At 40.6% G+C, this 25,932-nt stretch overlaps 1 protein-coding gene across 3 annotated transcripts in view; it reads right to left on the reverse strand.

Annotated features, from left to right (window-relative positions):
• The window catches only part of MRVI1 (murine retrovirus integration site 1 homolog), a 227,680-nt gene that overhangs the window by 52,409 nt on the left and 149,339 nt on the right, over positions 1-25,932 (reverse strand). The window contains exons 8-11 of one of the 3 annotated variants that reach the window (XM_019551456.1): positions 21,708-21,896; positions 8,134-8,234; positions 5,460-5,530; positions 762-935 (exon numbers count right to left, since the gene is read on the reverse strand). In XM_019551456.1, the coding sequence (XP_019407001.1) occupies positions 762-935; positions 5,460-5,530; positions 8,134-8,234; positions 21,708-21,896 (535 nt within the window). The remainder of the gene's footprint in view (positions 1-761; positions 936-5,459; positions 5,531-8,133; positions 8,235-21,707; positions 21,897-25,932) is intronic. The other 2 variants (XM_019551458.1, XM_019551457.1) reach the window with 2 other exon arrangements.

The following is a 25,932-nucleotide window of genomic DNA, read 5'->3' on the forward strand; positions in this document are numbered from 1 at the left end:
GCTACGGGACCTGAACCTGTTCAGCCTCCACAAGAGAAGGCTGAGGGGGGATCTAGTGGCCTGTTACAAACTAGTCAGAGGAGAACAGCAGGTGTTGGGGGAGGCCCCGTTCCCACAAGCACTGCCAGGAGTGACCAGGAATAACGGTCACAAACTGGCAGAGGGTAGATTCAGGCTAGATATCAGGAGGCGCTACTTCATGGTCAGGGTGGCTAGGATCTGGAACCAACTTCCAAGAGAAGTGGTGCTGGCTGCTACCCTGGGGGTCTTTAAGAGGAGGCTAGATGAACACCTTGCTGGGGTCGTTTGACCCCAGTACTCTTTCCTGTCATGGCAGGGGGTAGGACTCGATGATCTGCTCAGGTCCCTTCCGACCCTAGAAACTATGAAACTATGAAAATTATTCACTTTTATGTAAATAAGCCCCAGAGAAAAATCACAATATTAATAAAAACTGATAGCTTCCCACAAAAGCTTTCCGTGTGCATAAATAAATAAACAAACAAGTAAATAAAATAAAATCCTTGGTAGAAAACTTTTCTGTACAAAACACTTTTTCTAGTTCTAAATGGAGCTAAATGGAAAGGACTTACACTAGCCTTTGAAGGGAGTCAGAAAGAGACTCTGATAACATCTTGAGGCAGATTACCAGTATATGCACAAAACCATTAACTGTGAATGCCCTGGTTGAAAATACATTTTTTATATCAGTAAACCTGTGAAATTTACAATACTAAATTATTTTCATAGTTGGCACTTACCTGTGGGAGACTCAGGAAAACTGCTTCTTGATTTTCTTCCTCTGCGCATTAGGAACCTCTCGCTCACTTTTTTTGCTTCTTCTAATAACTCAAGATTCTTCTTTTTATCTTCATCAGAGATTTTGACATCTGGCAGTTGATCATTTACCAGATCAATCACGTGGCCTGTGTTGTCTGGGTAGCAAAACACGTGAATTAGAATTCTAGTGTATTATCATGTCTCTAGATAATTCATGGCATTTAAAAAAAACAAACCGGTATTCCTCAAGCATTCTTACTGCACAGCTTAAATAGGTCTACAAGTGAGGAGTGACTTATATTTACTTAATATTCACATTTACTCTCACCTTGTACTGATATTGTCCTTCACCTTCCCCCCCAAATTAAGAGTCCAGTCTTGAAAGATACTTATAACACTGTGAAACAAAATATGTTGAGCTGAACATGCTCATCACAATGCAGGCCTCAGCCACTAAACAGCAGCATTTTTATAAACCCAGATTTTCTATATACCTCTTCTGAGAATTGATTTCTAGTGCTCATTTTCTTAGTTTATGAAAATGAGAGTGGTACTATGCCAATCTCAGTGAGACTGTCAACATATCTGTTATAAAACTATTGTTTTCTTGAAGATTTCTGTATGCAAATTTTTTCAAGGCCAGAGTGCTCTTGATGCAGATATAAACACATACTTAAAACATGATTAGTTCCATTGAATGGTCTTCTGAGCTGGGCTCAGAGTTTTGCATTTGCAGTATTGGGTCTAAAATGAATGCAATTGTAATTTTAGGGCACAGACAGAAGTTATATTTGTCATGCAATTGGCCCCATGAAAGCTCTCTACAGCTGCGCCATGACATGCACAGGTGCACAGTGCTTTAAAAGTGGACAACTGCATGATAAATTAACTCATATCTAATGAGGGATCCGATGAAGGCACTCCAAAATAGAGCACATTAGGGAACTTGTGTTCCCTAGGGTCAATCTGTTAGCATGATTGAGGCTGGGCTAATGCAGCCCAGCTCTGCCCCCAGTGCTATCTGCAGGGGAGAGGGGGAGATACAACAGGTTTGCCCGGTCTGAGCTGGGGGTGGGTGAGGGGTGGATTGGAGCTCCCCACCTCATTCCCCTCTTTTCCTCCTGTCTTTTTGGGAATGAACCCCCCCACAAACACGCTGCACTGCTGTGGGTGAGCTGCCTCCCACACTAGAAGCAGTATAGCTACCTCTGTATAGTGCTTGAGACAGGATAAGCAAGCCTGCTTCTTTCTTTTTCATCTCCTTGTGACAAGATATTAACAGAATTTGCAGATTTATTGAAATCTGCCAGGCCTGCTAATCTTTTAGTAAGCCTGCTTGAGTGATAACAACAGTTAGTGCACACCCAAGCTAAGCCGTGGAGATGGCTACACTGTTCCAGTTTAGCAGGCAGCCCATTTGGAGCAGCCCAATGTATGTTACCATGCTAGCGTTACTGACTTAACATCAAAGCATGGCAGGCGAGGAAGCAGAGTGAGATTCTCAGGGGCTGGGGCAGTAGCCAGTCAAGATCAAAGCAGCAAATAGGGGGTATCACAGTGGCCCTTGGGCACCATTCTGTTACATTATTTAAACACATATGTGAAAACTAATGTGCATTAATGTATCTGACTCCCTAAGACTACCCAGCCTATATCAAATGTGGATGCCTTGTTAATGAAGACTAATCCACTAATCAAGATGCAGCAAAGCACACAGCATCTGGGTACACATCCAAGTTGCAAGTCATTTAGTTTTTTTGTATTTTGAATGAATTGTTATTTTTTTGGGGGGGGGGGTTAAAAATTTTACCCCTGCCCTCAACTAGCCAAACACACATACAGCCTAAAAAAAGCTGATTTTTCACCAAACAGTACTTATTTCTCTCCAACAAATGGTGAGGATACCTGGGCTGGGTATCATTGCTGCTATTATATGTTAAACTATATAGGGTATACTAGGGCTGTTAAGTAATTAAAATGTGATTGCAATTAGTTATGTGATTTAAATACAATAGTCACAATTAACTGTAATTTTAATTGCACAGCTAAAAACTCACTCCTATGCACAGAAATACTCAGTTATGCAACATTATGCAGATACTTTGTATGGTTGGAGGGTGGGTGTGGGGTGTGTGTGTGGGAGGGGATTTGTGAAGGTGTGGGGGGCTGTGGATGCATGTGTGGGGTTTGGAGCCCAGTCAGGGGGGCTCTTCGCATGCCCTACCAGGATGTAGGGTACTGTGGGTCAGGAGTAAGGGACAGCAGCAGGGCTGGGGGGGGGGCGCTGTAGCTTGGAGTGAGGAGCAGGGGCAGGGCACAGGCATATCACTGTCCCTACAATCATATTATTCCCTCACAGGTGTCCTCTTTTTTGAAACTGGAAATATGGTAACCCTACAGGAATGCAGCCCAGCAGTGTGTAGAGCAGTGCCCAGCTGGTAAATCTGTGGAGGGGAAGGGGTAGAGGGGCAGATCAAGGCCCCCATGTGAGGGAGGGAGTGGGGCAGGGTCAGGGATAGGTTATGGGATGGAGCTGTGGAAGGTTCATCCAGAAGCGCGGGGTGGGGGGGGAGGGTCAGTGGATCCCTGCTGATGCATGCCTCGGGAGGCATGTGGCCCCTAGATCTGTGCACGGGCAGAGGAGGGCTGCCTGCTGTGGACTGGGGCTCTGCAGCTTGCTGTCTTTGCCCCAGGAACTGCACGATGCCATGTTGTGCCTCCCACTGCTGGGCAGGCAGGGGATGCATGGTGCAGCCATCATGTAGCTCCCAGGGCAAAGACAGCAAGATGGGTGCAGAGCCCCAGCTCACAGTGGACAGCCCACCTCTGCATAAATCCAGGGGGCATGTGCCCTCCATGCCTCCCACAGGGGTGTGCGCAGTGGTGGGGAGCCATGCCCCCGCATGCTCCTGGATAAGCCTCCCACAGCTCTGCCCTATGACCTGCCCAAGCCCCAGGACCCCACTCACCCTAGCCAGCACCTGCCCTCCTGTCCCATTCCCTCCCTCACCACAGGAGCCTTGATCTGTGCCCCCACCCCTCCCCTCCCACCCCTTCCTCTCCACAGACTTACCTGCTAGGTGCTTCTCTACAAGCCATAGGGCTGCATTCCTGGCTGTGTGCATGCTGTGGCTGCTCATGTCTGTGTGCATGTGCCCCCCCGCTCCTGCCGCCTTGCTGCAGCAGCCCAGAGCCTGTGCCCAAGCTGCCTTGCAGTCTTCTGCGTTGCCACTGCTGCCCCGCTGGGTGACCCAGAGGTAGCAGTGGTGACAGTGGAGCAAAGCCCGGATGCCAGCTCCAAAACCATGTATGCAATTAATGCATTAAAATATTTAACGCAAGAACCAATTAATGTGTTAATTGCGCATGTTAATGGTGATTAATTTACAGCCCTTGTTACAACCGTTTTCTAGTCCATGAAGATCTTTTGGTATTTTACAGTTTAATCCAAGTAGTGCCATTCTTCACTTGTTTTCAGAAATATGACTACTTCTGACTTCATGCACAGAGTCCCTCTTTATCATATATTAGATGCTATATTTTTAAAACAATTCCATATTTTAAAAACAAATTATTTAAATAAGCTGGTAACTTTTTTTAATTTAACAAGGTTAATGTATTCATTATTTTAAGCTAACCTATAAAATTAACTGAACTAATCAAACTAAAGTTTTGCCAATAAAAATACAATTGGAAAGAAACACCTCACAGTACTTCATTATGTAACTTAATTTTATGTGAATTGTTTTTTCTGCTAAGTATTTGGGAAAAGATTTCTGAAGGTATTTTATCTGTAGTTTGTTTAGTACCACAAGTCTTCATTTATTTAGCTTTTTTTACTTTACTGTATTCAGGCTGGTAAACTCTCTGTACTTTGCACTTGCAAACAAAAATGTTGTTAATAGAGACAAGTTTAAAGCAATAATTTAGACACAAACCATCTCATGTTGATTGCATGCACATTAAGAGAGTGGGAATTTTGCCACTAGCTTCAGGTGCTTTCACCCCCAAACTTTGGCATAAACATAGCATAAGGACCAGATTTCATCACTATTACTTTCATCGAGTAAAACACTATTCTGCAGTAAGTATATGGAATTTATAGAGTAAATGGCACCATTTATAGAGTAAGGTAGTATGCATTGTGAGCAGAGGCAGTTTTTGTTTAAATGTCTAACCAAATACTATCATATTTCAACTGAATGTTTTGAATGACATCTGCTGATGAAATTTCTTATTCCATTTTACATTTTGTCGGTCTGACAACTAGACAGTATTATGCATGCAACCATTTTCAAGCAGGCCCTCTCTAGCCTTGTAAACAAAGTTAGCTTTTTTCAGCTTTTATTACTATAGATTTCAGGGGTGAGGATATAGGTGCATTTAACTTAATGCATTCTTAAGATCATAATTCACTCTACCACATCCTCAATATTTCCTAGGTATACATGATATTCACTGTGTATAGTGGATTGGGTAAGGAGGTGCAGGGTATACAGTCATTCTAATTTCCCCAGGCCATATCCTCAGCTGGTGCCAAAATAGTTGAAGTCAAAGGACTTTGTCAAGCCAGTGGAGGACCTCTCTCTCTCTCTCTCTTTACAATTTACTTGCACGAGTCACTTTTTGTTTCATGTAAACACCTATAGTTAAAATACATATACTGAAGTATTTCTTACCAATGGACGTCAGTGAGCTAACTGAACTCTTAGTGTGTCGATTAGAATGTCTCAGATGAGGACTATGAGGTCTGGGGCAAAACATCAAAACAAAACATGGCAGTAAGCAACAAGGAAAAATTGAAATGTAATGATCATATACATCTATTAGGTTTTTATAACATTTTATGCTTTTTAATCTACTGGCATGTGCTCTGGAAAGCACAATATGGAAATAAATAACTCCCTGAAAATATCACAGTTCAATATTTAATTAACTATTGCCTCAAATAACAAAATGAAGATAGGCTCAAGATGATAGACTGATGAGGTCTGTATTGATTTTCTCATATGATTGGATATAAAAATTATGGACAAGAGAATTTATATAAATTTTTAATGTTTTCTAATATCTGAGGTGAAACAGGTAAAAGCTCTCTCTCCACAACTTGAAAATTTCAAGTCAACTTTATTTAAAAACATTTTAAGTAGCAGTCTCCTTTCACTAAGGGCCAATCCAATTGAAATCAATAGAAAAACTCCCTTTAAGTTCAATGGGAGATGGGCTGGAGCCTAACATAAACGTGTTTATTTGCTGCATTTACTCTGCAAATTATGTTTATTTTGCTGCTGCACACGAGAGAAAAAAAAATCACAGAAACAGTGTATAGTAAAAATCATTCTAACCAATGGAAGTTTTGACTTTCATAAATAAACTGACACACAAACCTACTAAGATCTTTTGATTTTTCTACAAAAATGTGCCCCTTTTAGTTCAGTAGCATGATCTAAAACTGATGCAAATGTGACACATTGCAGAAAATATTTGTCTATGTTTATATAATAGTAAGTCTATTCTAAACTAAGTTTTTATGATTAAGAGTAGCATTTCTGAACATCCCCACATCATTTGTCAACCTGCCAGAAAATTATATCACTGGCAACAGGGGGAGCCTTCAGGATCAAATTTAAAGACATTCCTACTCAGAAAACCATCTCTGAACCCTCTCCATCTTTAGGAAGCTTGGATCCAAGTCTGATCTAAATAGGGCAATTCATCATGATGTTGAATTGAAACAGGTCTTGCACACTGGAGAAGTCCAAATCCAGAACTAAATGTTGGAAGCCTGTCTCAGTTAAACTCTATAAAACAGCTTGCACTGTATTTTAATAATACTTTTCTGATTATTTTTCCTCAATTTTGTTCCATCACACAGATCAGAGGCTTCAATATGTAACTGCCAGACAAGGTTCTTTGGGTAAATGTAATATTTTTTATTAGACCAACTAAATAGTTGGAAAAATTGTTCTTTGCAAGCTTTCAGGTACAGACACCCTTCTTCAGCAAAAGGGAGACTTTGTTGCTTCTTTGTGTGCTTGCAACTAAAATTTATACTTGATTGCTTCCACATCCATTGCTGAAAAACATTACACCACCTGTCTTGCTTGGCATGTTCCTTTTAGAACACTGCCCTAAACCACATTTAATTTATTGGCACTCACAAGAAAAAAAAAATCACTGTCTTTGCTTGAAAACAGATGTGGTTAGCCTATGGTGTTCCGAACTAAACAAAAAAGGTCCCCACACTAGAAAATCCAAAATACACCCTTGAGGTAATGCAACAAAGTCTGGACAATCTGCACACCAAAGAATTTAAAATGGAAAGGACCAGTTTAGGCAAACCATTTGTAAGAGAGATGCAAGGTTTATTTGTGATGGAATTTCCAAAGATCCGTTATATTAAAAATGCTTTTTAAGTTTTAGTAACTTTTCAGATCTTTTAATTTAATTCATATGCCTTCAATTTAATGTATGAATGCATAATTGAAAATTCTTCATGATTTCTTTGGCATATATATTTGATAACTTATATTTTCCAGATTTAATCTAACTTCCAATTTTGTTCATATTATCTTTTGTACTGAGCAAATTATTAAAGTTTGTGTCCGACTTTGAGGGTAGTCAAGTATAGGAACAGGCAGATGCTTGGCCGGGATACAACAATGTAGTGTCCAAGTGTGTCTACATGTGACCAGCAGCTACTTTGTCACCATGGTGCACTCCCCCGTTATAGCGCGCCACTATGGTGAAGTAGCTGCTAAAAATAACCATGCATCATGCGTATGGTGCAGTATGAGTGGTTACTGCACCATACTGAAGTACAGCACAGTAACAACATCTCCATAGGGCAATGTGTAGACGCGCCCATATTGAGCAAGGATATTAGTTTCCAACACACTCCATCCTAAACCTACTGGCCAAAGCAACCTTTGCTCATGAGGCCCCACTGCGATTATTTGCATAAGGTAAGACTGCTCTCAAGAGAAGTGGCAGAATTGTATCCAAATTATGCAAAACATCCAGTTTTAATATATTTTAAAATATAATTTTGTGTTCAAATTTAAATTATGCTGTCCTTAAAGAATAACTCAAATGCACTCAATCTTGTTGCCTTTATTCAGGTCAAATTTTAACCAAATTTCATGAGATTATTTTCTCAATTGGGCCTACACTTTAAAAAAAACCCCTTTTGATACTAATTACTCTCTCTCCACACTACCCACTTCTGACGTGAAAAGGGCACACATGCAAAAATAACATAGGTTACAGATTAAAAAACAAAAGGCCAATTACTTTAAAATAATACTTTAAAATAATATACTACAAAGATTGATAACACATATTATATAGTACCTGTTAACTAGATTTTTATCAATTTCTACCTCTGAAGTAACAGCATTCTCTGGAAGGACAATAGAAGGTCTACTGCATGTTGTGCCTTCAACAGTAGCATCCTGAATGGTTTATGACAAATATAAAGATGTAGTTAAACAAAAATTCAAAACACTAAAAACTGATACCATATGTGGAATATTAAAAATACTTCTGTATTAAGTTATGAACAGACAGCAGGTATATTCCAACTATGGGGGTTAATTCTTCTGTGATATAATAGGCTATAAATCTGATCCCTAACTTTAGGTATTTAAGAGAAATAACTACACAGTGACATCCTTGTTTTTACATAAGAGGCTTGATGTTGGTAGCATTTGCACAGGTTACATTCAATTATAATCTAGCTTCTATAGAGACTATGATCAGACCCACAGAAATGACATTTCTAGTAACCAGATTTTTCTATGAAGAACTTCTACAAAATTAATAAATGCTACATATATGTAACAAGGTGGGGGAGGGGGAACAGATAATTTAAAATAACAGTAATATTATCTATGACACTCCAACTAACAAGAGTTTGTGTCCAACCTCTGATGTACAATATTAAGTAAGTATGTTAGAATATAATAACTATTACATTTATTACAGTGTTTGCTTCTATTTTTAGAGATGCCTTTTAATGTTGTATCTAGGTTTTATAAAAACCCAGTATTCTAAAATACAATGCAATTTAAAAATATATATATTTATACAGGATAAGCACTGAAGATCAAATAATTTTTAAAGTCTTATACAATGCATGAGAGATGTGAGCTTACTGGGTGTGGATTTTAATGACAACATCCGATATTTAAATGTGCAAACTAGCATTTGTGCATAAAAATGAAGGTTTCTGAATACAGCATGAATTGCCCCTTCAAAAGTGAGTGCACAAAAAAAATTAAAACAAACAAACAAACAAACAAAAATCACAGAAAACGGTCATTTTCCTGATGACAACAATCTGATGTTGGCTTTTAGCTATACAAAAATTCTGCATTAGGGGAAAAAAAATCCTTGTCAGACTTGCAGAGAATTACATCCAAGAGGAGCATGTCATAATAAAATTTGTATGATCAACTGCCAATAATCAGAAGCCTATTGACAATTTTCAAGAAAAATCTTTAGATTTAAGGCTGTCCAAATCTATTAAAGAAAGAAGACCAGGGATATTTCTGGATATGGAATATGTATTAAAATAAATGGAAATGTATAATCTCTCTTCAGCAGACATATGTGTGTGTGTGTGTGTGTGTGTGTGTACACACACACACACCAATTTTACACCATATTTTTGGTCTGTGTATTAACAATTAACAATAAATTAGGTTGAAGCTTGAGAGCCTATTAATATAGAAAGTGAAAATTCATGACACAATGCTAGACAGTTTCTGTTTGTCTTTAATTTGAAAATGTTTCTTTGCATATTACAGATAATGGCACTGCACTTGTGAGAAGGACTTAGAAAAGATATCTCAGATACTAGGACTAGGGGTGTCAAAACTCCCAGCTCACTTGGTACATGAATCTAGCCCTATAGCAGATTCAAATCCTGTAGGAAGAAAGTTTTTACTTTAAAAAAAATGTAAATAGGATAATTCAACTTGTAAGCAACCCCAGAGAGCAAGAGCAGAAACAGCACAAATCTTAAAAGTGTCCATCATCTTTCTAACTGTGTGATGCTGAATACACATTCACTTCACTGTATAATGCAGTAGTCTCCAACCTGTTTGGGTAGATCACTTTTTGAATTAAAAAGCAACAGAAGATCTACTGTGCACCACCATCCCCCCACTCCCCACTCCCTGCAGGTCAGTCTGTGGGGAGGGAACAGAGGGCAAATTGAGGCAGAGGGAGAAAAAATTATTTGGGAGTGTGCACCCCACCACAGCAGGTAGGTCTGTGGGGGAAGTGGGGAATGGCTGGGGGGGGGCGGTGTGCAGACTGAGGCCCCAGCAGGGAGGGAGGGGGCTGGGCACAGGCAGGAACAGGGCCTGGGGGGAGTGGGGCCCTGGCCGGGCAGGGTAGTGGGACAAGTGGAAGGCTGGGGGGGCACATGCCCCCCAGGTCTCTGCTTGTTCCTCCCCAGCCCCTGCTCCTGCCAGTGTCCCGCTCCCTCCCTCATTGCTGGGGCCTTGATCTGCCCCTCTCCCAGCGGTGAATGAGGGCGTGAGGCAGGAGCAGACCTTGCACAGGGGGAGGGTACATGATGGTGCTGTGAGTGGCTCATCCAGGGGGCGTGGGGAGGGCGGCATGCAGCCAGGGAGAGCATGGGGGCATGTGCCCCCAGATCTGCACATGGGGCGAGGCAGGCTGGGTCAGCGTTGGGCTTTTACTGGCAGGGGCTGGGCCATGCTGTGCTCGGGGTGGGCAGCGGCAGGGGCGGCACTGGGAGCAGGCCTTTGGTGGGGACTGCAGGCACCTGAAAATTTGTCATAGCCCTCTGACCCCCTCCCAGTGCTGCTGCTGCCTGCCTTGAGTGCAGCGCAGCCCAGGCCCACCAGTGAGAGCCTGGTGCTGCTTCCCAGCCCCAGCCTGCAGGAGCAGCCTGCCCTCTCCACTGCACAGATCCTAGGCACACAGCCCCCATGCCCTCAGGATGAAGGGGTGAAGGGAGGGGAAGACTGCGCTGGGCTCTTCCTGGCAGGGGCTGTGCTGTGCTGCACTTGGGGTTGTTGGTGGTGGCACTACAGCAAATTTTTGGGTGCCTGCAGCCCCTCCGTAGCCCCGCTCCCAGTGCCGTCGCCACCTGGCCTGAGCACAGAATGGACCAGCCTCTGCCAGGAAGAGCCTGGTGTCACCTCAGTCCCAGCTCATCCTGCCCCACCCTGCATGCAGTTCTAGGAGCACACACCCCCATGCCATCCCATGCTGTGTGCCCCCCCTTCCCATGCCCCTCAGACGAGCCACTTACAGCTCTGTCCTGCAGGCTGCCCAGGCTGTGCAGGGCCTGCCCCTACCCCACTCACTGTTACAGCTGCCCTGCAGTGTGGGGAGGACATGCCCCCCCATCTATGCTTGGCAGAGGCAACTACCTTCACAGGCTGGGCTTTGCACCTCAAGGCCCACTGCAGCTGGCCTGGGAGCAGCTCAATGCCATGTGTGTCCCACTGCTGGGCTGAGCCTCATCCCCTCCCCACCTGGTGTCGGGATGTTCCTGGGCCAGCCGTAGTGGGGCTTGGGGCCAACGCCCAGCCCACAATGGCAGCCGCCTCCGCCATGCACACATGGAGGGGGCACGTGCTCCATAGGGCCTCTGCTGGGGTGTGCACAGTGGCAGGAGCCCCTCCGCACCCCTGGATGAGCCACATGGGCTCGATCCTCCCACCACCTATCTGGCCAGTGACCCACTCACCTTACCCCTGCTCCTGCCTATGCTGCACACTGTCCCTCACTGAGGGGGCCTTGATCTGGCTCTTGCCCCTTCCCTCCCCAAAAGACCAACTCACTGGGCTGGGTGGGGGGCCCATGTGTATGCATGCACGCACACACTCAGCACCCCCAGCCTCAGATCAACTGCAAGAGGCTCTACGATTGACCACTGGTATCCTTAAGGGTTACATATGACATCTTCACTTACACTGAGTTACACCTTTACAAGTATTTTAATTAATTTAATTTATATTAATTTTAATACTTTACTAAGTACAGACGGTCAAAAAGCCTGAGGCTCAACCGATTCAATTGTTGCAGGTTAGTCTAAGCTGCGTAGATTGAACTGATAAGGAAATGAACACACATTCACCTTTGATTCCAGAAATGCAACCACATGCCTGCAGTGACCCAGGCCAGAAGCCAGGGGCGGGGGAAGGAGGAACATTTCCCTGCTCAGCTGAAGCAGGCAACTTGGGCCAAGGCTAGCCTGCCCACCCTGCAAGGTGTGGGGAGTGGGGGGTATGGGGGAGGTGCAAGATATCCTGGGATGCTGCAGGGGGATGCTCAGAGGAGTTAGTTTGAATCTTGAGGGGATCTAGGACAGAAGTTTAATAAACCAGTTTAACCTAACCTAAATCAGTTAAATTCAATAAAACCATTCAGGTTTATTTCAAACTGGTTTTGGCCATTTTGAAAGTGGTTTATGTGAATCAATTTCTGTTGTGTTACACATTTGAATGAGTTTCCTATCACTTATACCAGTTTGTGGGTAATTTCTGTCCCTAGCCCAAGTACATCAAATGATTTTAAAAGGGGTAGCTGTAGTGTAAAACATTACATGAATAAGTGCATCACCATCACCCCAGCTGATACTTAAAGAGTGCATTTAAAATCCACCTTTGTGTAAAATCCCCACTTATCTGCTTGAGATCTGCTGTAAACTGAGGGGAACACATAGCTACAATCTTATAACTTTGGTCTGAGAACCATACTTAAAAGCATTATGAAATCCTCTCACTGATATAATCTTGACAATTCTAATCTAGAAAATATGAGAACATATTAAAGTAACCTTATTCCACTATTTTTAGCACCTGTACATTTGTATAGTCTTTACCCATGCTCTACACTGGAGAGCTCTCTGGAGTGCAGCAACACTGGAGAGTAGCAAACAGTTGAGAAATGGAGACTGAAGGTACAGAGGCCATGAATGGATGTGCTGTTTGGAGCCCTCCAAGTGCCTTTGAAATCTTCCAAGCAGTGAGGGTGCAAACATACACTGCTGAAAGAACACTTCAGAAATTACCCTTATAAAAAAAGAGGGACACATTTGAAGCCAGTAGCGTAACTGAGGGAGAATGACCAGGGCAGCAGCCCCAGATGCAATCTTCATTGGGGGTGGTGGACTGCAAAAATAGCTGCCTCTGCAGTAGCAGCTGACTACACTGCTACCAGTGGTACTGAACTAGCTGGTGTTGCCCCATGTGTCACATCTGCCCCAGGTGTGGAGCTGTCTTGCCACAGCTCTGTTTGAAGTGCTTCATTTTGAAATGCTTTCTGAAATATCTGTACCCTCAAGAGATCCTCCAGCATCCCACAATGTTCCCCCTTCTCCTAATGAGTGCCCCCTCCTATGTACGTAGCTGTACTTAGGAACCTTCAGAGGATAAAACCTCTGGATTTGTGCTCTCCAGCTCCTTTACACATTGCCGCACGAGTTGCAATGCTCCAAAATGCATGCTTGTCCATAGAGGCAGCTTCTTGCAAATAACCATTAATGATGGTGTGTGAAGTATCAAGTTAGAATTAGGATCTATGGGTGCCTCATATAATGAAAAATATATTTTTCCCCATATTTATAATGCATTGTCAACTACACCATGAAGTCACACGAAGCACCATTCATATACTATTGAAAGATTATTTTTACTTTTGCTTAATTGGACAGTCAGAATTGTGAATCATTCAAAAATAACGATGAGATGTAATGTCAAATTAGCAAAAATTGTATCACGTGACATTTTTTGAAATCTAAAATCGCTTCCACATTGAAAATAGTTTTCCTGAAGGAAACATACAATAGACATGATAATAAACATACAAGCACAGATAAATACAACTTAGATTAAGTATTTCTTTGTATTCAGATTACACTGGTAGCTACTGAAAAAATATGCTTGTCCTGTTATTAGTTCCCTGGACAAGCATCTTAATGTTTGATTTTGTTTCTCCATTTGTGAAAGTGAAGCGGCACCTTCCTCCATTGCTGGGAAGTTGCAAAGCTTTGTTGATTAATGTTTGTGACATGCTTGGAAAATATAAAACCATTATATAAATGCTAATTATTGTTATATGCTAGTCAAATATAAAAAGGGAAGAATGGAAGAACTCATCACATGTTTTAAATAAGTCATAAGCAAATTAATTTTTCTGGTAAACCTGAAGTTTGAAAACAGTTAACAGAAAATGATACTGTAAAAGTGCAGGCTCATTTTAGAACTGGCAAACAGATTTATTTTTATTTTTGAGAAAAGTGATTCAAGTGGAGAATTGTGTTCTCTTATAGTACTCATATTTATAGGTAGAGTCAAAGCTGCTCAGAAGTGACTTGGTACTGCCCCATATCTATCCTGAAGGGAAAAAGCCTCTTAAGGTATAGAATAATTTGTTCTCTCTTCTCTAATTGCCAATAGAAATAGTTAGAAAAACAATCTGAGGGGATTTCTGTCATGGAGATACTGACAAGCACTGGATAAATAAAGACACTTACCATGATCTCACCTCCAATTCTTAATTTAAAGGTGGCTATAACACTAGCTCTTGTATGTTACATTTATGTATAATTATATTTAAGTCCAAATTTTCCCTGAGTTACATTCCAATAACTGATGTCCTAACCCATGGGAGACTTAACCATAACTTCAGCTGGCACTGGATTAGGCAGAGTTTGGCCCTCAGTGCCTTTAGAGGCTTTTAAAGTAACTATGTGGTGGCAGAGATCCATAAATGCTCTTGTACTCAGATTGGCTCCTACTTGAAATTGCATTGGTTCCCAATTGTCCACAATTTTATTAAGTTATTACAAAATGTCTGTGACTATCCCCAGCTTGGTTTAAATTTTACAAATTTACTAGTGTCTACTCAAAAGGCAAAGTAAATGAAAGCTCTCCTGGTTTACATTTTCAGAAAAAGTGGTATGTAGTTGCAGTGAGTAAAAAATGCCCATGCTCTATTCAAAATAAAATAAAAGCTTTTGATATGTAAGTTAAAAAGGTAAACAATTCATTTGAAGCAGGAGAAAATAGTTTTAATGAAATCACTTAACCTCAGTTAGAAAAGTTAAACAAGTATGTAAATCATGCCATGAAGTAACTAATCAAATAATTACCAACTACTAGAAGGGAATAAATATACAGTATGATGATCTCAGAAATTCTCAGGTTGTTAACAATTAATTTTGACCTACCACTTACGAATTTAAGTATTTTTCACCACTTGTCACATTTTATTTCAACTGAATACATAAATTCCTTTAATAAATACAAAAGAATATGTAATTGTGTTAAATGGTATAAGACTAACTAATATGTCATTACTGCAACTGAACCTACATAGTCATCTCCATCCCAAGCCATGTATAATTAAAATCAAGAAGACAAAAGCAAACAAATTCAATTTTAGTAGATAATTCCATGTTAAGTTCATAATTACTTACTGCAATGTACTCCAAGTATTTGACTTGCTGGTAAATAAGAAATTAAAAACAACCCATACGTCTATTTTTCCTACACAACTTCACATTTTTGAACATGGGGAGCAAGAAGTTCAAAGAACAAAAAAAAAAATCTTTAAAATATGTCAAATTTTAAACTTAAAGAAAATATTCCTTGAATATTTGGAAAAATAAAGCTTAATGTTTCAAAACCCTATCTAACATAATGTAAGACTGCAAATACAATACTGTTTTTTTTTTTCTTACTGTGAAATTACAGAAGATTATTTATTAATATCATGAAGCAGCTGAGTCCAAAAAAAGAAAAAAAATCAATTGCCAAGTCTAAGTCTACTCGCATTGCAGTTGATGGCAAAATTGCAGTTGACTTTGATATGAGGGGGTTCACACTTCCTGAACTGGCAATCATAGGATTACCAAAGGACAAAAACTGTTGAACTATGTAAGGACAGCAGCCCAGAATTTAAAAAAAAAGAGTGTCTAAATTTAGCTTTTAAATTCCAGATTTAGAAATGAAAATAAATTGTTTGTTTTTTCAAATGTTACTGAAGTCAAAGCTAGGCTACTTTAACATTCTTCGCATCCATAATTCAGACAGAACAACACTGACACAAATGTACAAGAAGGTCTGCCCTGAATGACACAATGCTTTCAGCAGTTCCTCACGCCTAGTAGAGAGTGTGATGCGACTGCTGCTGCAGCAATGCACCCTTTAATGCCAGGGCAAAATCCATGCCCTGTTTGCCTGTCCAAGTATGTTGTCTAGTGTAATATCTCATGGAGCCCTTTGTGGTCTGAAATATCATTAATCTTTAAAGGTAATCCTTGTATTCAAGTGAACACTGTAAATTTCAACTGTCACTGGATTCTGAAATGATAGTTCAAGCTGGAAGCTCTGCACTCGCTCTCAGTTGTGTATCTGTGAAAGGACGGGCCACAATGAGGTCATTTCATAATAGTCTCTATATCCTACCTTTCTAACATAAACAACCTCTTAAATGTAACTGCTCATAAACTTCTTCAGTGAGGATTTATGTGGTGTTGCTACTTTGAAATACATTGTATGAATTCTCTTCTTCTTCTTTCAAGCCAGAAAATTCACCCGCTTGTAAAATTAAACAAAACACTTCAAATGTATTGAAATAAACTTTCCAGCCAGCCACAACCTAAGAAAATGTATAGTATACTAGCTGCACAATTTTCTTGTTCCCTAGTTCACCACCCTCTTTATGATGCACCCCACCTATCCTCTTTCTCAGGAAGTTGCGACAGGAACAATGGTACTAACAGAATATTTCAGAAGGAAAATTAACTTCATCCTTTGTCCATTTAGAGGTTTTGTCTCAAGCTATACATAAATATGTATTATGAAGGTCAAAGAACATTTTATTGTTGCGGTACTTTTCCACCGCTTATGCTTATGTAACCAGAATCAAGGAAAAAAAGGAGAATTGATTTAAAATGTACTCTGAAAACCATAGAAATGTAAGCATATTTACATGTCAGAAAGGAAACATATGATCATTTATAATGGTGATAAAATATACTGCACCAGGTATGATATTTCATCCAAAAAACTATGTTAAAAGAACATTTTTAAGGTTGCAAAGTGAAGCACTAAAAAAAGTTAAGAAATTCTAGACATAAGCTTCCCTGTGCAACCTTTATTTTGTTCCCCCTGTATATATGCTTTATGATACATTCTTTAATCACTTGATTGCATACAATTTTTTCACCCTGCACTGAGGAATTACACCAGCTGTGCCCTGAATGAGGCTGTAGCATATAGGACTTCATATCTATTGCATAAACTGGAGGGTATATTCACTCATCCCTCCCTTGTAATGCCTTAAATCTAGTTCTTGTCCCCCACTGCATTGAAGCTAGATTGTTTTGTATTCCAGGCAGCCTGAGTGCCAGCAGGGAGACACTAAGAACATGAGTAACAGGTTCCCTACATTTATTTCTGGTTCCACCCTAGCTTGCAACAGCAATTATAAGGAAAACTGGTTTTGCCACACGCTTGCTTGTTCTGTGGTGATGACACAGTCACATTCCAGTCCCAGGCAGGGAGGTGGGATGGGATGGAACATACTCCGTTGCTCTGCGGGACAGACATACAGTCCAGTCAGTACTAACTAGGAGATGTGAGAGGCATGGTCAGTGAGGACAGACCCTTTAGAGATTTTAGCTGTTAAGCTCCAACAAGCCTTTACTGAACATATATGAACTTGAATTTTTTAAAGGCTTGTAAACTTGGATTTTCTCTTGGACAGCAAAAGGCAAATATTTGCTAAAATGGTTATATCCCTGCCAAATTTCAAAGCCCTACTTCAAAATATGCGAGAGCTTTCCAAACAAAAGATCGCATCACTTTTTTTTCCACGTAGAAAAAACAAGCTTTGTTCTTGGAAGTGCCTAAAGCTCCTTGGCTAAATTCCCCCCCCAAATTGGTCTGAGGCAGATACTCAGTCTAGAAGATTTCAGCCTAACTTAAAGTTTGGCAAAGTTATAAGAAACTGAAAATAAGGAGCGCCTACATGCTGCCCTATGATGATGTAGTGACACGCTATGTCACCATACAGTTGCTACGGTGATGTAGCTATCATGTGCATCTATATATGAGCACCTGCTATATTGCTGTAGTGGCACGCTCTCCATTTATAGCACACTGCTATGGTGACATAGCAGCAAAATTTAACCATGTGCTAAATGCACAGTGCAGTAATTGCCTGTACTGCGCTATGCTTTAGTACTTCCAAATGGAAGTATGGCGCTGTAGTAACGTCACCATACAGCAATGTGTAAATGCATCCATAGTCTCAAAATGAGATGTATCATGTCAAAGTAACATGACCAGTAGTTGATGCTGTCAGCTCTGTTTATAATACATTATTACAGACTTGTTGGAATTATATCAATTCGTTCTCGCTTACAGTAACCCCCCCCCAAAACAAACAAATAAAAACAAACAAAAAAACCTGATGTGAATCGCATGCCCCCAAGAGTTTGCTCTCATATATCCTTGGTTATAAATTATAATCTAATTCTTAGTCTCCAGTCACTTATTGAAGATACAGAAATTGATTTCGTTCATTTTTCATACTAAAAAAGCTATGATGATTTTTGTTGTTTCAGGAGGTCAACTAATTCTATGAAAGTAAAAGAACTTTATAATGGAAATAGTTTAAAAGGGACATATCTTCAAAGTCAGAAAAAGCCTAACATTGGTTGTGTCAAGACAAATCATTCCATATACAGTATTCCAGTTCTGAACACTGATTTATCAAATGTTTAAAAAATATTTTAGGAGACAAGACATGTACTCAGACACCAATTTTGCACCTTCTACTTATGTCACATTCCTATTTGAGAGTTAAAGAGCTCTGTAGTAAGTTGAGGCCCTGACTGCTGTTGGTGAGTTATCACAGGTTTCAGTGATACGGTGGCTCATCATCCTAATGAGTCAGGATGTACCAAGAGAATGAAGAAATGGTATAGGATGGGGGAATTGGGGGTCTTGGAATCCTGTTTGTGGCTTGTTTAGTGATTGTAAGTCACTCTGAGCTTTTTGGATAGGGAAGGATATAAATCTAATAAATAAACAAACAAATAACATTAGTCTGCTGGCAAGTAGACACTTAGCCAAAGCACTAGGGTGCAAGTGCCTAAGGGCTTGGGAGAAAAACTTCACAAATTTCTGCTCACTACTAGTCCTAAAATTGCTTATGTCAGATCTTCAAAGTCCTTGAGAGTTAGTTTATCTCCTTACCCAGTCAAATCCACAGGAATTTTGCATTTAACTTCCCCAGCCAGAGAAGGAATGGCACAGCCCAATGCTTTGGGAAATCCTTCTTGATAGTGTTGCTTAGATTTGGCCAAGACAGAGTATACATACACACAAAAAAAATTCAAATGGAAACTCAGGTTTCCTTCCTCAAGATAAGGTGAAAAACCCAGTGCAACTTCCTGCATTAAAAAAATTATTTAAATATTCTGAGAAAGAGAGTCTGTTAAAAAGTCTATGTTGGGTAATATTTGTCCATCATTTGTCAGAGCTTAGGGCAGAGGGAGGTATATCTCCTCAAGGGAACAGACAGCAGGTGTTACTTTAGGACAGAGAGGTGAATAGAAGACTCCAAGATGGGACTCCATTGTCTAGTGCAGTGGGGGCCAACATTTTTGGCAGGCATGCCACACATTAGCCCTGTACCCTCCTGTGTGCCTCCCCTTCTTCTGCCCAGTCTGCTGTTCTGCTTTTTGCTTTCTGGACTTTGCTCCATGCCCAATTTGCTGCTTTGCTTTCTGCCCTATCTACTGCTATGCTACTTATCACCCTCACCCTAAAACAGAAATCTGTTGGTGCCTGTGCCACTTGTGGAACATATCATACATGTTAGCTACACCTGGTCTAGTCGGTTACTTATATTATTACTGTTTAGTAGCAGAAAAGATGACAACTGCAAAAATAAAGTCAATTGATCACTAACTGTTGGTGATGCTTCCTCTTCAAATTCCCCTCATTTCGCCTCCCAGAAAGGAAGGGTGGCTTACTTAAAGGCCTCCTTCTATTGATATTATGAGAATTTTGCCTGCTAGAAAAATGCTGAACTATTTTATTACTAATTTGAACTACAGATTATTTTGTGGGATTCACCCTGCATTAAGACCCATCCATGGTGACGGTACATTCACACTCCTATTCTGGAACATCTGCCAGGTATAATTCTTTTTTCAAATGTTGCTTTCAAAAGTTGCTTAAAATCTAACCCTGTTCTTTTATGAAATGACAGTCCTCTGAAAAGCAAGGTTTTTGCCAACAGAGATTTAAAAGCTATCAGTTAGCATAGTCTTCATTTCAAATGTATTTGTAACAGGATTGGATAATATTTTAAATTGATTTTTGGTACAGAAGGTTGACATGTTACACCAACCCAGTGTAACTAATGTTTCCAGCTGTATTCTTCCCATACAGATCCTCTTTTTGGTTTACCATGCCTAGCAAGATAATACCAAGTACTCAAATACAGTTTTCACATAAACGAGTAAAAATAATCTGCTCAACCTACTGTATGCTCCCAACTAACTGTTTGCTAAACTTACATCCAACTGAGCTGTTTATCTTAAACCAGGAAACTAACCCTTAGCACAATGTGGTATTTAGACAGAATGCATGACAAATCAATGCAGAGTTCACTGCTGACAATATTTTCCTATGATGTTAAAAGGAAAAGTAACGGATGTTTTTGTCCAAAGTGTAGAATACATTGTTCTAGAGTCCAGTGACAATGATAAGTTTTTAACTGAGAACATGCCAAACTGTAAATCCTCTCCACATTTTCACTAAGTTACATAAAACAGAATAATTGTCCTGGCTCTGATTTTGTAATTATATTCTCTATATATATAGAACAGGATTATATAGGGCAGGATTTATTACATGCACACACACACACACACACGTGTGTGTGTGCGCATGCACGGCATATTACACACACACACGTGGCACAGAATTATGTTATTTTATATTACATTCACCCTCACCCACACAAAGAGGGCCTTTTACTCAGGTGGATAATCACATTTCCTTCAGGAAAGAATTAGATTTTTACTTAAATCACGTACTGATTAATTAAAAATATTTAATGGAACATACAAAATATTCAAAATATGCCATTTATTGGTTAACATTAGTATATGCAGCTACAGTTATAACATTGAATGGTTAAGTCTACATGTAGGACTGCAGAGCTGCAGACTTAACTGCAGTCATATCTTGACTATCAGTAATTTTGTTATAAGCTGAGATACTATCACAATGAGAAAAGTTCAGATAAACACTATATATCAAAACAGATTTTCATCTTTTCTTACATGGATCAACCAAATAACATCTTCAGAATCAAGTTCCATATCTCTGAAAGAAACAGACTAATGCAGCTACAAAAAAATCTTTCCTTTTTGGTTAAACGCTATGTAGTATATAACAATTTTACTCTGAAAATGCAATATACTTTTTATGCTATTGCAATTCCTTGCTACAAGAAAATGTATAGTACATTTATCTTTTAATAAGTCTTTTATACTCATGGTCTTTGGAAGAACATGACAAAGTATATTGTGGACAGTTTTGGAATAAATAACACAGAATTGTAAAACGATACTAATATGTTTCCAAAATAAACTGAAGACAGACTGAAAGTACCGTAACTTAATAAACTAGAGCTCTCATTCCTTATGCAAATAAAACATTTGATGCAATAAAGAAACAATAAGTACATCCATTGAAAGACTAAGCAGTTTTATCAGTTAATCAAAACCACTAATTCATAGCAGTAATCAGATATCAGTTTATAAACTTTTGAAAATATGCAAAGCAATAGGTCTCAGCCCCAGATCTGTGCAGCACAATATAATAGAATATATTTTTAAGATTGCTTACTTGGACTGGAGGAGAACTGGTGTGTTGTGCCTCTGCTGGTTGTCTCTCTTCTTCAGGTAGGGTTGGCATGGTGCGTGGTGTGAGACACGTTGGACTGCAATGTGGACTAAAAAGACCATGTACTGCTGGGAATGTCTGTTTCAAGTTAACCTCAAGGGATAAGCACTGAGAGGCCTTGTGATCCACAGACTAGGGTAGATGCCAAAAATACAAATCAAATCCATTTAAAAATCTATGTTCTAACACTGGGATCACTTTATAATAACAAACAGCAATAAGGTTTAAAATTAAAAATGATGTGCCTTCTTGTGTTATATTAACTAGATCTTTCAAGGTCAAGTATAACAGTCTAAGGCAGTTAAAAGAACAATCATCCTTATGTTGCTTGATTTTTTTGTGGTCTGTTTCATTGAGGTAATTTAGACTTTTTGCAACTGATTTAGTTGTGATTGTAAACTATGTTTTCAAAAAAACTTCTTAACAGACTACAGTGGATACTCAGAATATACCCTTCAATATGCAATTCAGATCTACTTTTTCAGAGTGTCATCTCAGCTCTTGTAAATTAAGCAAAATAAGAAATGAAAATCTCCATGGAGCAACATTGGCAGAATAGAAGGCAGTGCTCTTCCTCTGAGCAAATACTATAAAGGTCTACTCTGTATGAACCTGGCACATGAGATATACACACAAGACTTCAGGGAGTTCCATTCTTGATGTTAGAAGTGAACCCAAGTCTTGCAAGGTTCTTTTAGGGCAGGGGCGTAACACTAATTTGGCCCAGATAACTGTGGTGGGACCAATCCATGGGCCAGATGAACAATGTGGGGCTCGCCCTGTGGGCTGGATCCACTGCCCCCCTGCATGCTGGATCCAGTGCCTGTAGTACCCAGAGCCACATGCGGTTCCTGCTTCAGCTGATCTAGGGTGAATGCTGCATGAAGTGCAGGTTCCAGACAGGCTGGAATGGGCACCATGTGAAGGGCAATCCTGCACCAGCCACAGTAGGCATTGGATCTGATGGGGGGTGGGCAGGGGCCTGGACTGGACTTGTGTGGGGCCAGCAGCTGGGGGCAGAGGACACGGCTCCACAGACCAGGTTCTGTCAGGGTATATATCCTGTCAGGGTATATCCATACTGGCTCCCATACTTCTTTTGAGGATGCTGCTGAAAACTAAGCCCTGCCCATTAACTTTTATATCACATTTTCCTGAGGTGATGAGGACACCCCAGGGGCACCCACACAGTTACTCTTGAGATCTCTATCTTGGTTTGGAGCATGTAGAGTGATTGAGTTAGTGAGGTTGAGCTTTCAGCAGGAGGCCTGAGAGCAATGTGGAGCCAGTAGACAGACCCTTAGTTGTCTGGGTTTACCAAACTGAAACCTCTCAACAGCAAACATCAACCGGACTTCTGACCCCCTAGCAAACATCAGCACCCTGCTTTCTTGTTTTAAATAGGTCAATGGAAGACTGAGGCTTGTTTGTGAGAAGGAAAGAGGTTACTTACTGGGGAAGAGGTTCACTGACTTCTAAACCACCCAGATGCACAAAAGTTCATGTTCAACATTCATGACAACAGAATAAGGCTGATGAATTACGCTGAACCTTGAACTCACTGCTAAATATAAGTAGGTTTGATGTTTAATGAAAATATTTGACAGTGCTCTATGTAAAGAATCAATAATTAGAACTACTATTGAAAGGACTTTGTTCTGTCTAAGGTGCCACCTTTCACATAAAGGTATAAAATATAACGCTTGACCAGATACAGTCCACAGTAATCCAGCAATGGTTTTCGCATTGAACTCCATTGTCTTGACAAAATTTCAAATCTAGGAATTATAACTGCTTTTCTAAATTCTACATATTTTCCAATTGGAGGAAGTAGTCTTCATAACCTATCAAATATCAGGACACGTTGTAACAATGCAGTTAAGCACTAGGGCGGTGCAAAATTTCAATGGCCATTTCGTTCTGATACTGTTTTGACCAATTTCGAGGTCAAAATAGCAAAATCGGAACAAAACAAAGCTGGTCAAAATAGCCTCGAAACAAAACGAGGCGGGCTGAAATGTTTTGAAAGTTGAAACGTTTCGACCATAGGCTGGGGATGAGAAGTTAGTCCAGCTGGGCCGACTTCCCATCCCCAGTGCAAGATCTGGCATCCCCATCTGCTTGATTGTGCTGGGGGCAGGAGGCAGCCTAGCTGGGCTGCTTCCTGGGGCTCTGTGCTTGATTGCAGTGGGGGCAGTAGGCAGCCCAGCCCAGCTCAGCTGGACTGCCTCCCACCCTGGTGCAATATAGTGCTGGGGTTGGGAAGTCAGCCCAGCTGGTCTTACTCTCCATCCCCAGTGAAACTTGAAATGGCATCAAAACAGCCTTTCTGTTTCAATGGAATGGAACAGAACAGCTGTTTTGACTGAAACTGAAATTCGAGATGAAACACTGTTCCTTTGAACCATTGAAACACAAGGCAAAATGGAACAGTGCCGTTTTGCACAGCCCTACTAAGCACCTTCCACTTCTAACCCAGAAGTAATTATATTTCCAAGGCAGAAAGTCTAATTCCTGTGTATATCATCTGTACAGCACTTTAGATCCATTTGGATGATACAGGCTATATAATAATTCAAGATGATTTTTTTCCAAGACATGACTGGAACGGCTTGGTAACATAATAATTATACATGTACTTTTCAAGTGAATATTTTCTTGCTTATAAGAACATCAAAAAAGTGTGTCATATTTTTAGCAAGTTTGTAGTGTTTCAAGATTTTATAGTAAATCAGTAACTTCCTGTACTATTAAATCTCTTCCTGTGAAAAAGGACAGCCTGGGACATCTTTTTTCCCTTTGAGAATGATGTAAAATAAAGTTCTCAGTTATACTTGGTCAAGATGACAGGACACGTATAGCCCCATTTGCATAAGACCTAAAACTAAAGGTGTACTTATGGTAGAGATCAAAAGCCCAGCCCAATCATGTAAACATAAAACTGGGAGTCACTAACTTGAGAATACTAATTCAGTCACCAACATCAATTCTATAGACTAAATCAAATCCCTTAACCTAAATTTTTCAAAATCTTCACTACTTCTGGTTACCTAAATCAGAGGTTAAAAAAAATTAGGTTAAATCAGAATTTTTTTTGAGAGGTACTGAGCCTCATTACTTAAATTGAAATAAAAAAGTACTCTTGATATTCATCATTTCTTAAAACCAGACCTTCTGTGATTGTACATGGCAAAAAGAAGTTCTCTGCAGAGATACCAGCACTACCTTGTTCAGATCTAGTTCAAGTACTGGCAGCAGTATAGCTGCATTAGTACTGCTCTGTGCCCACTCTTATATTCTCTGTTTCTCAGCAAGATTAATTTTTTTTTTTGCTAGGGATAGACATTCCAAAAGCCTGAGCCTGAATTGATTCAATCTTTGCAGGTTTGTTGAACCTGGCTAGGCTAAACCAGTTTGTAACCACAAAGACATCTCAAGCCATGTGTAGACAAAATGACAGATGTGTGTACATGACACTATAAAGTGGGCTAAATGCTTTTCCACCACTTTAATGGTGTCAGCGTGTGTATGCCTCAAAGGTGTATTGCGCATTAATTCCAGCTGGTGTAGGAAATTCAGCAGCGTAATGTGCCTTAAATGATTTGGGGTGCAGCAAACTAAAACTCTTTCAAGGAGTTTTAGTTTTCTGCCCCTACAGCTGTGGAGCAAAGCACCGGGCTCTGTGCAGCTCTGCAGGAAGCCCTGCAGGCAGCCTGGCAGCAGCCTGGTAAAGCAGTCTGTGCCCAAGAAAAGCGGAGAGTCTGATCTTTCTTCCCCCCTGCCTGCCTGCCGGTGTGCCTGCCTGAACTGTCTGGGGGCCCGGTGCTTCCCTTTGCAGCTGCGGTGCCCACTGGGACTGGCCAAGTCAGTTGCCTGGGGTGGATGCCACCTGGTGGGGTGGGGGGAATGCTGCTGCTGTGGAGGGAGCATAATTTCCCCTCCCCCCACTGCAACCCAGGGACGGCTCCACCCACCAGCAGCTTGCCCTCCCCTCCGCACTGGAGAGGCAGGTAAGTCAGTGGGGTGTGTGCATGACATAAGAGTTTAATCAGCCCTAAATTGAAGCAGTGTTTTTTAAAACCTACTGCTTTAATTTAGGGCCCCCGTTTCATCTACACACGCCTTTAGAAATGCAGGCACATGCCTGCAGTGACTCAGACTAGAAGCC

This window comes from Crocodylus porosus, unplaced genomic scaffold, assembly GCF_001723895.1.
Source record: "Crocodylus porosus isolate Cpor-Errol unplaced genomic scaffold, CroPor_comp1, whole genome shotgun sequence".
Taxonomy (NCBI): Eukaryota; Metazoa; Chordata; order Crocodylia; family Crocodylidae; genus Crocodylus; species Crocodylus porosus.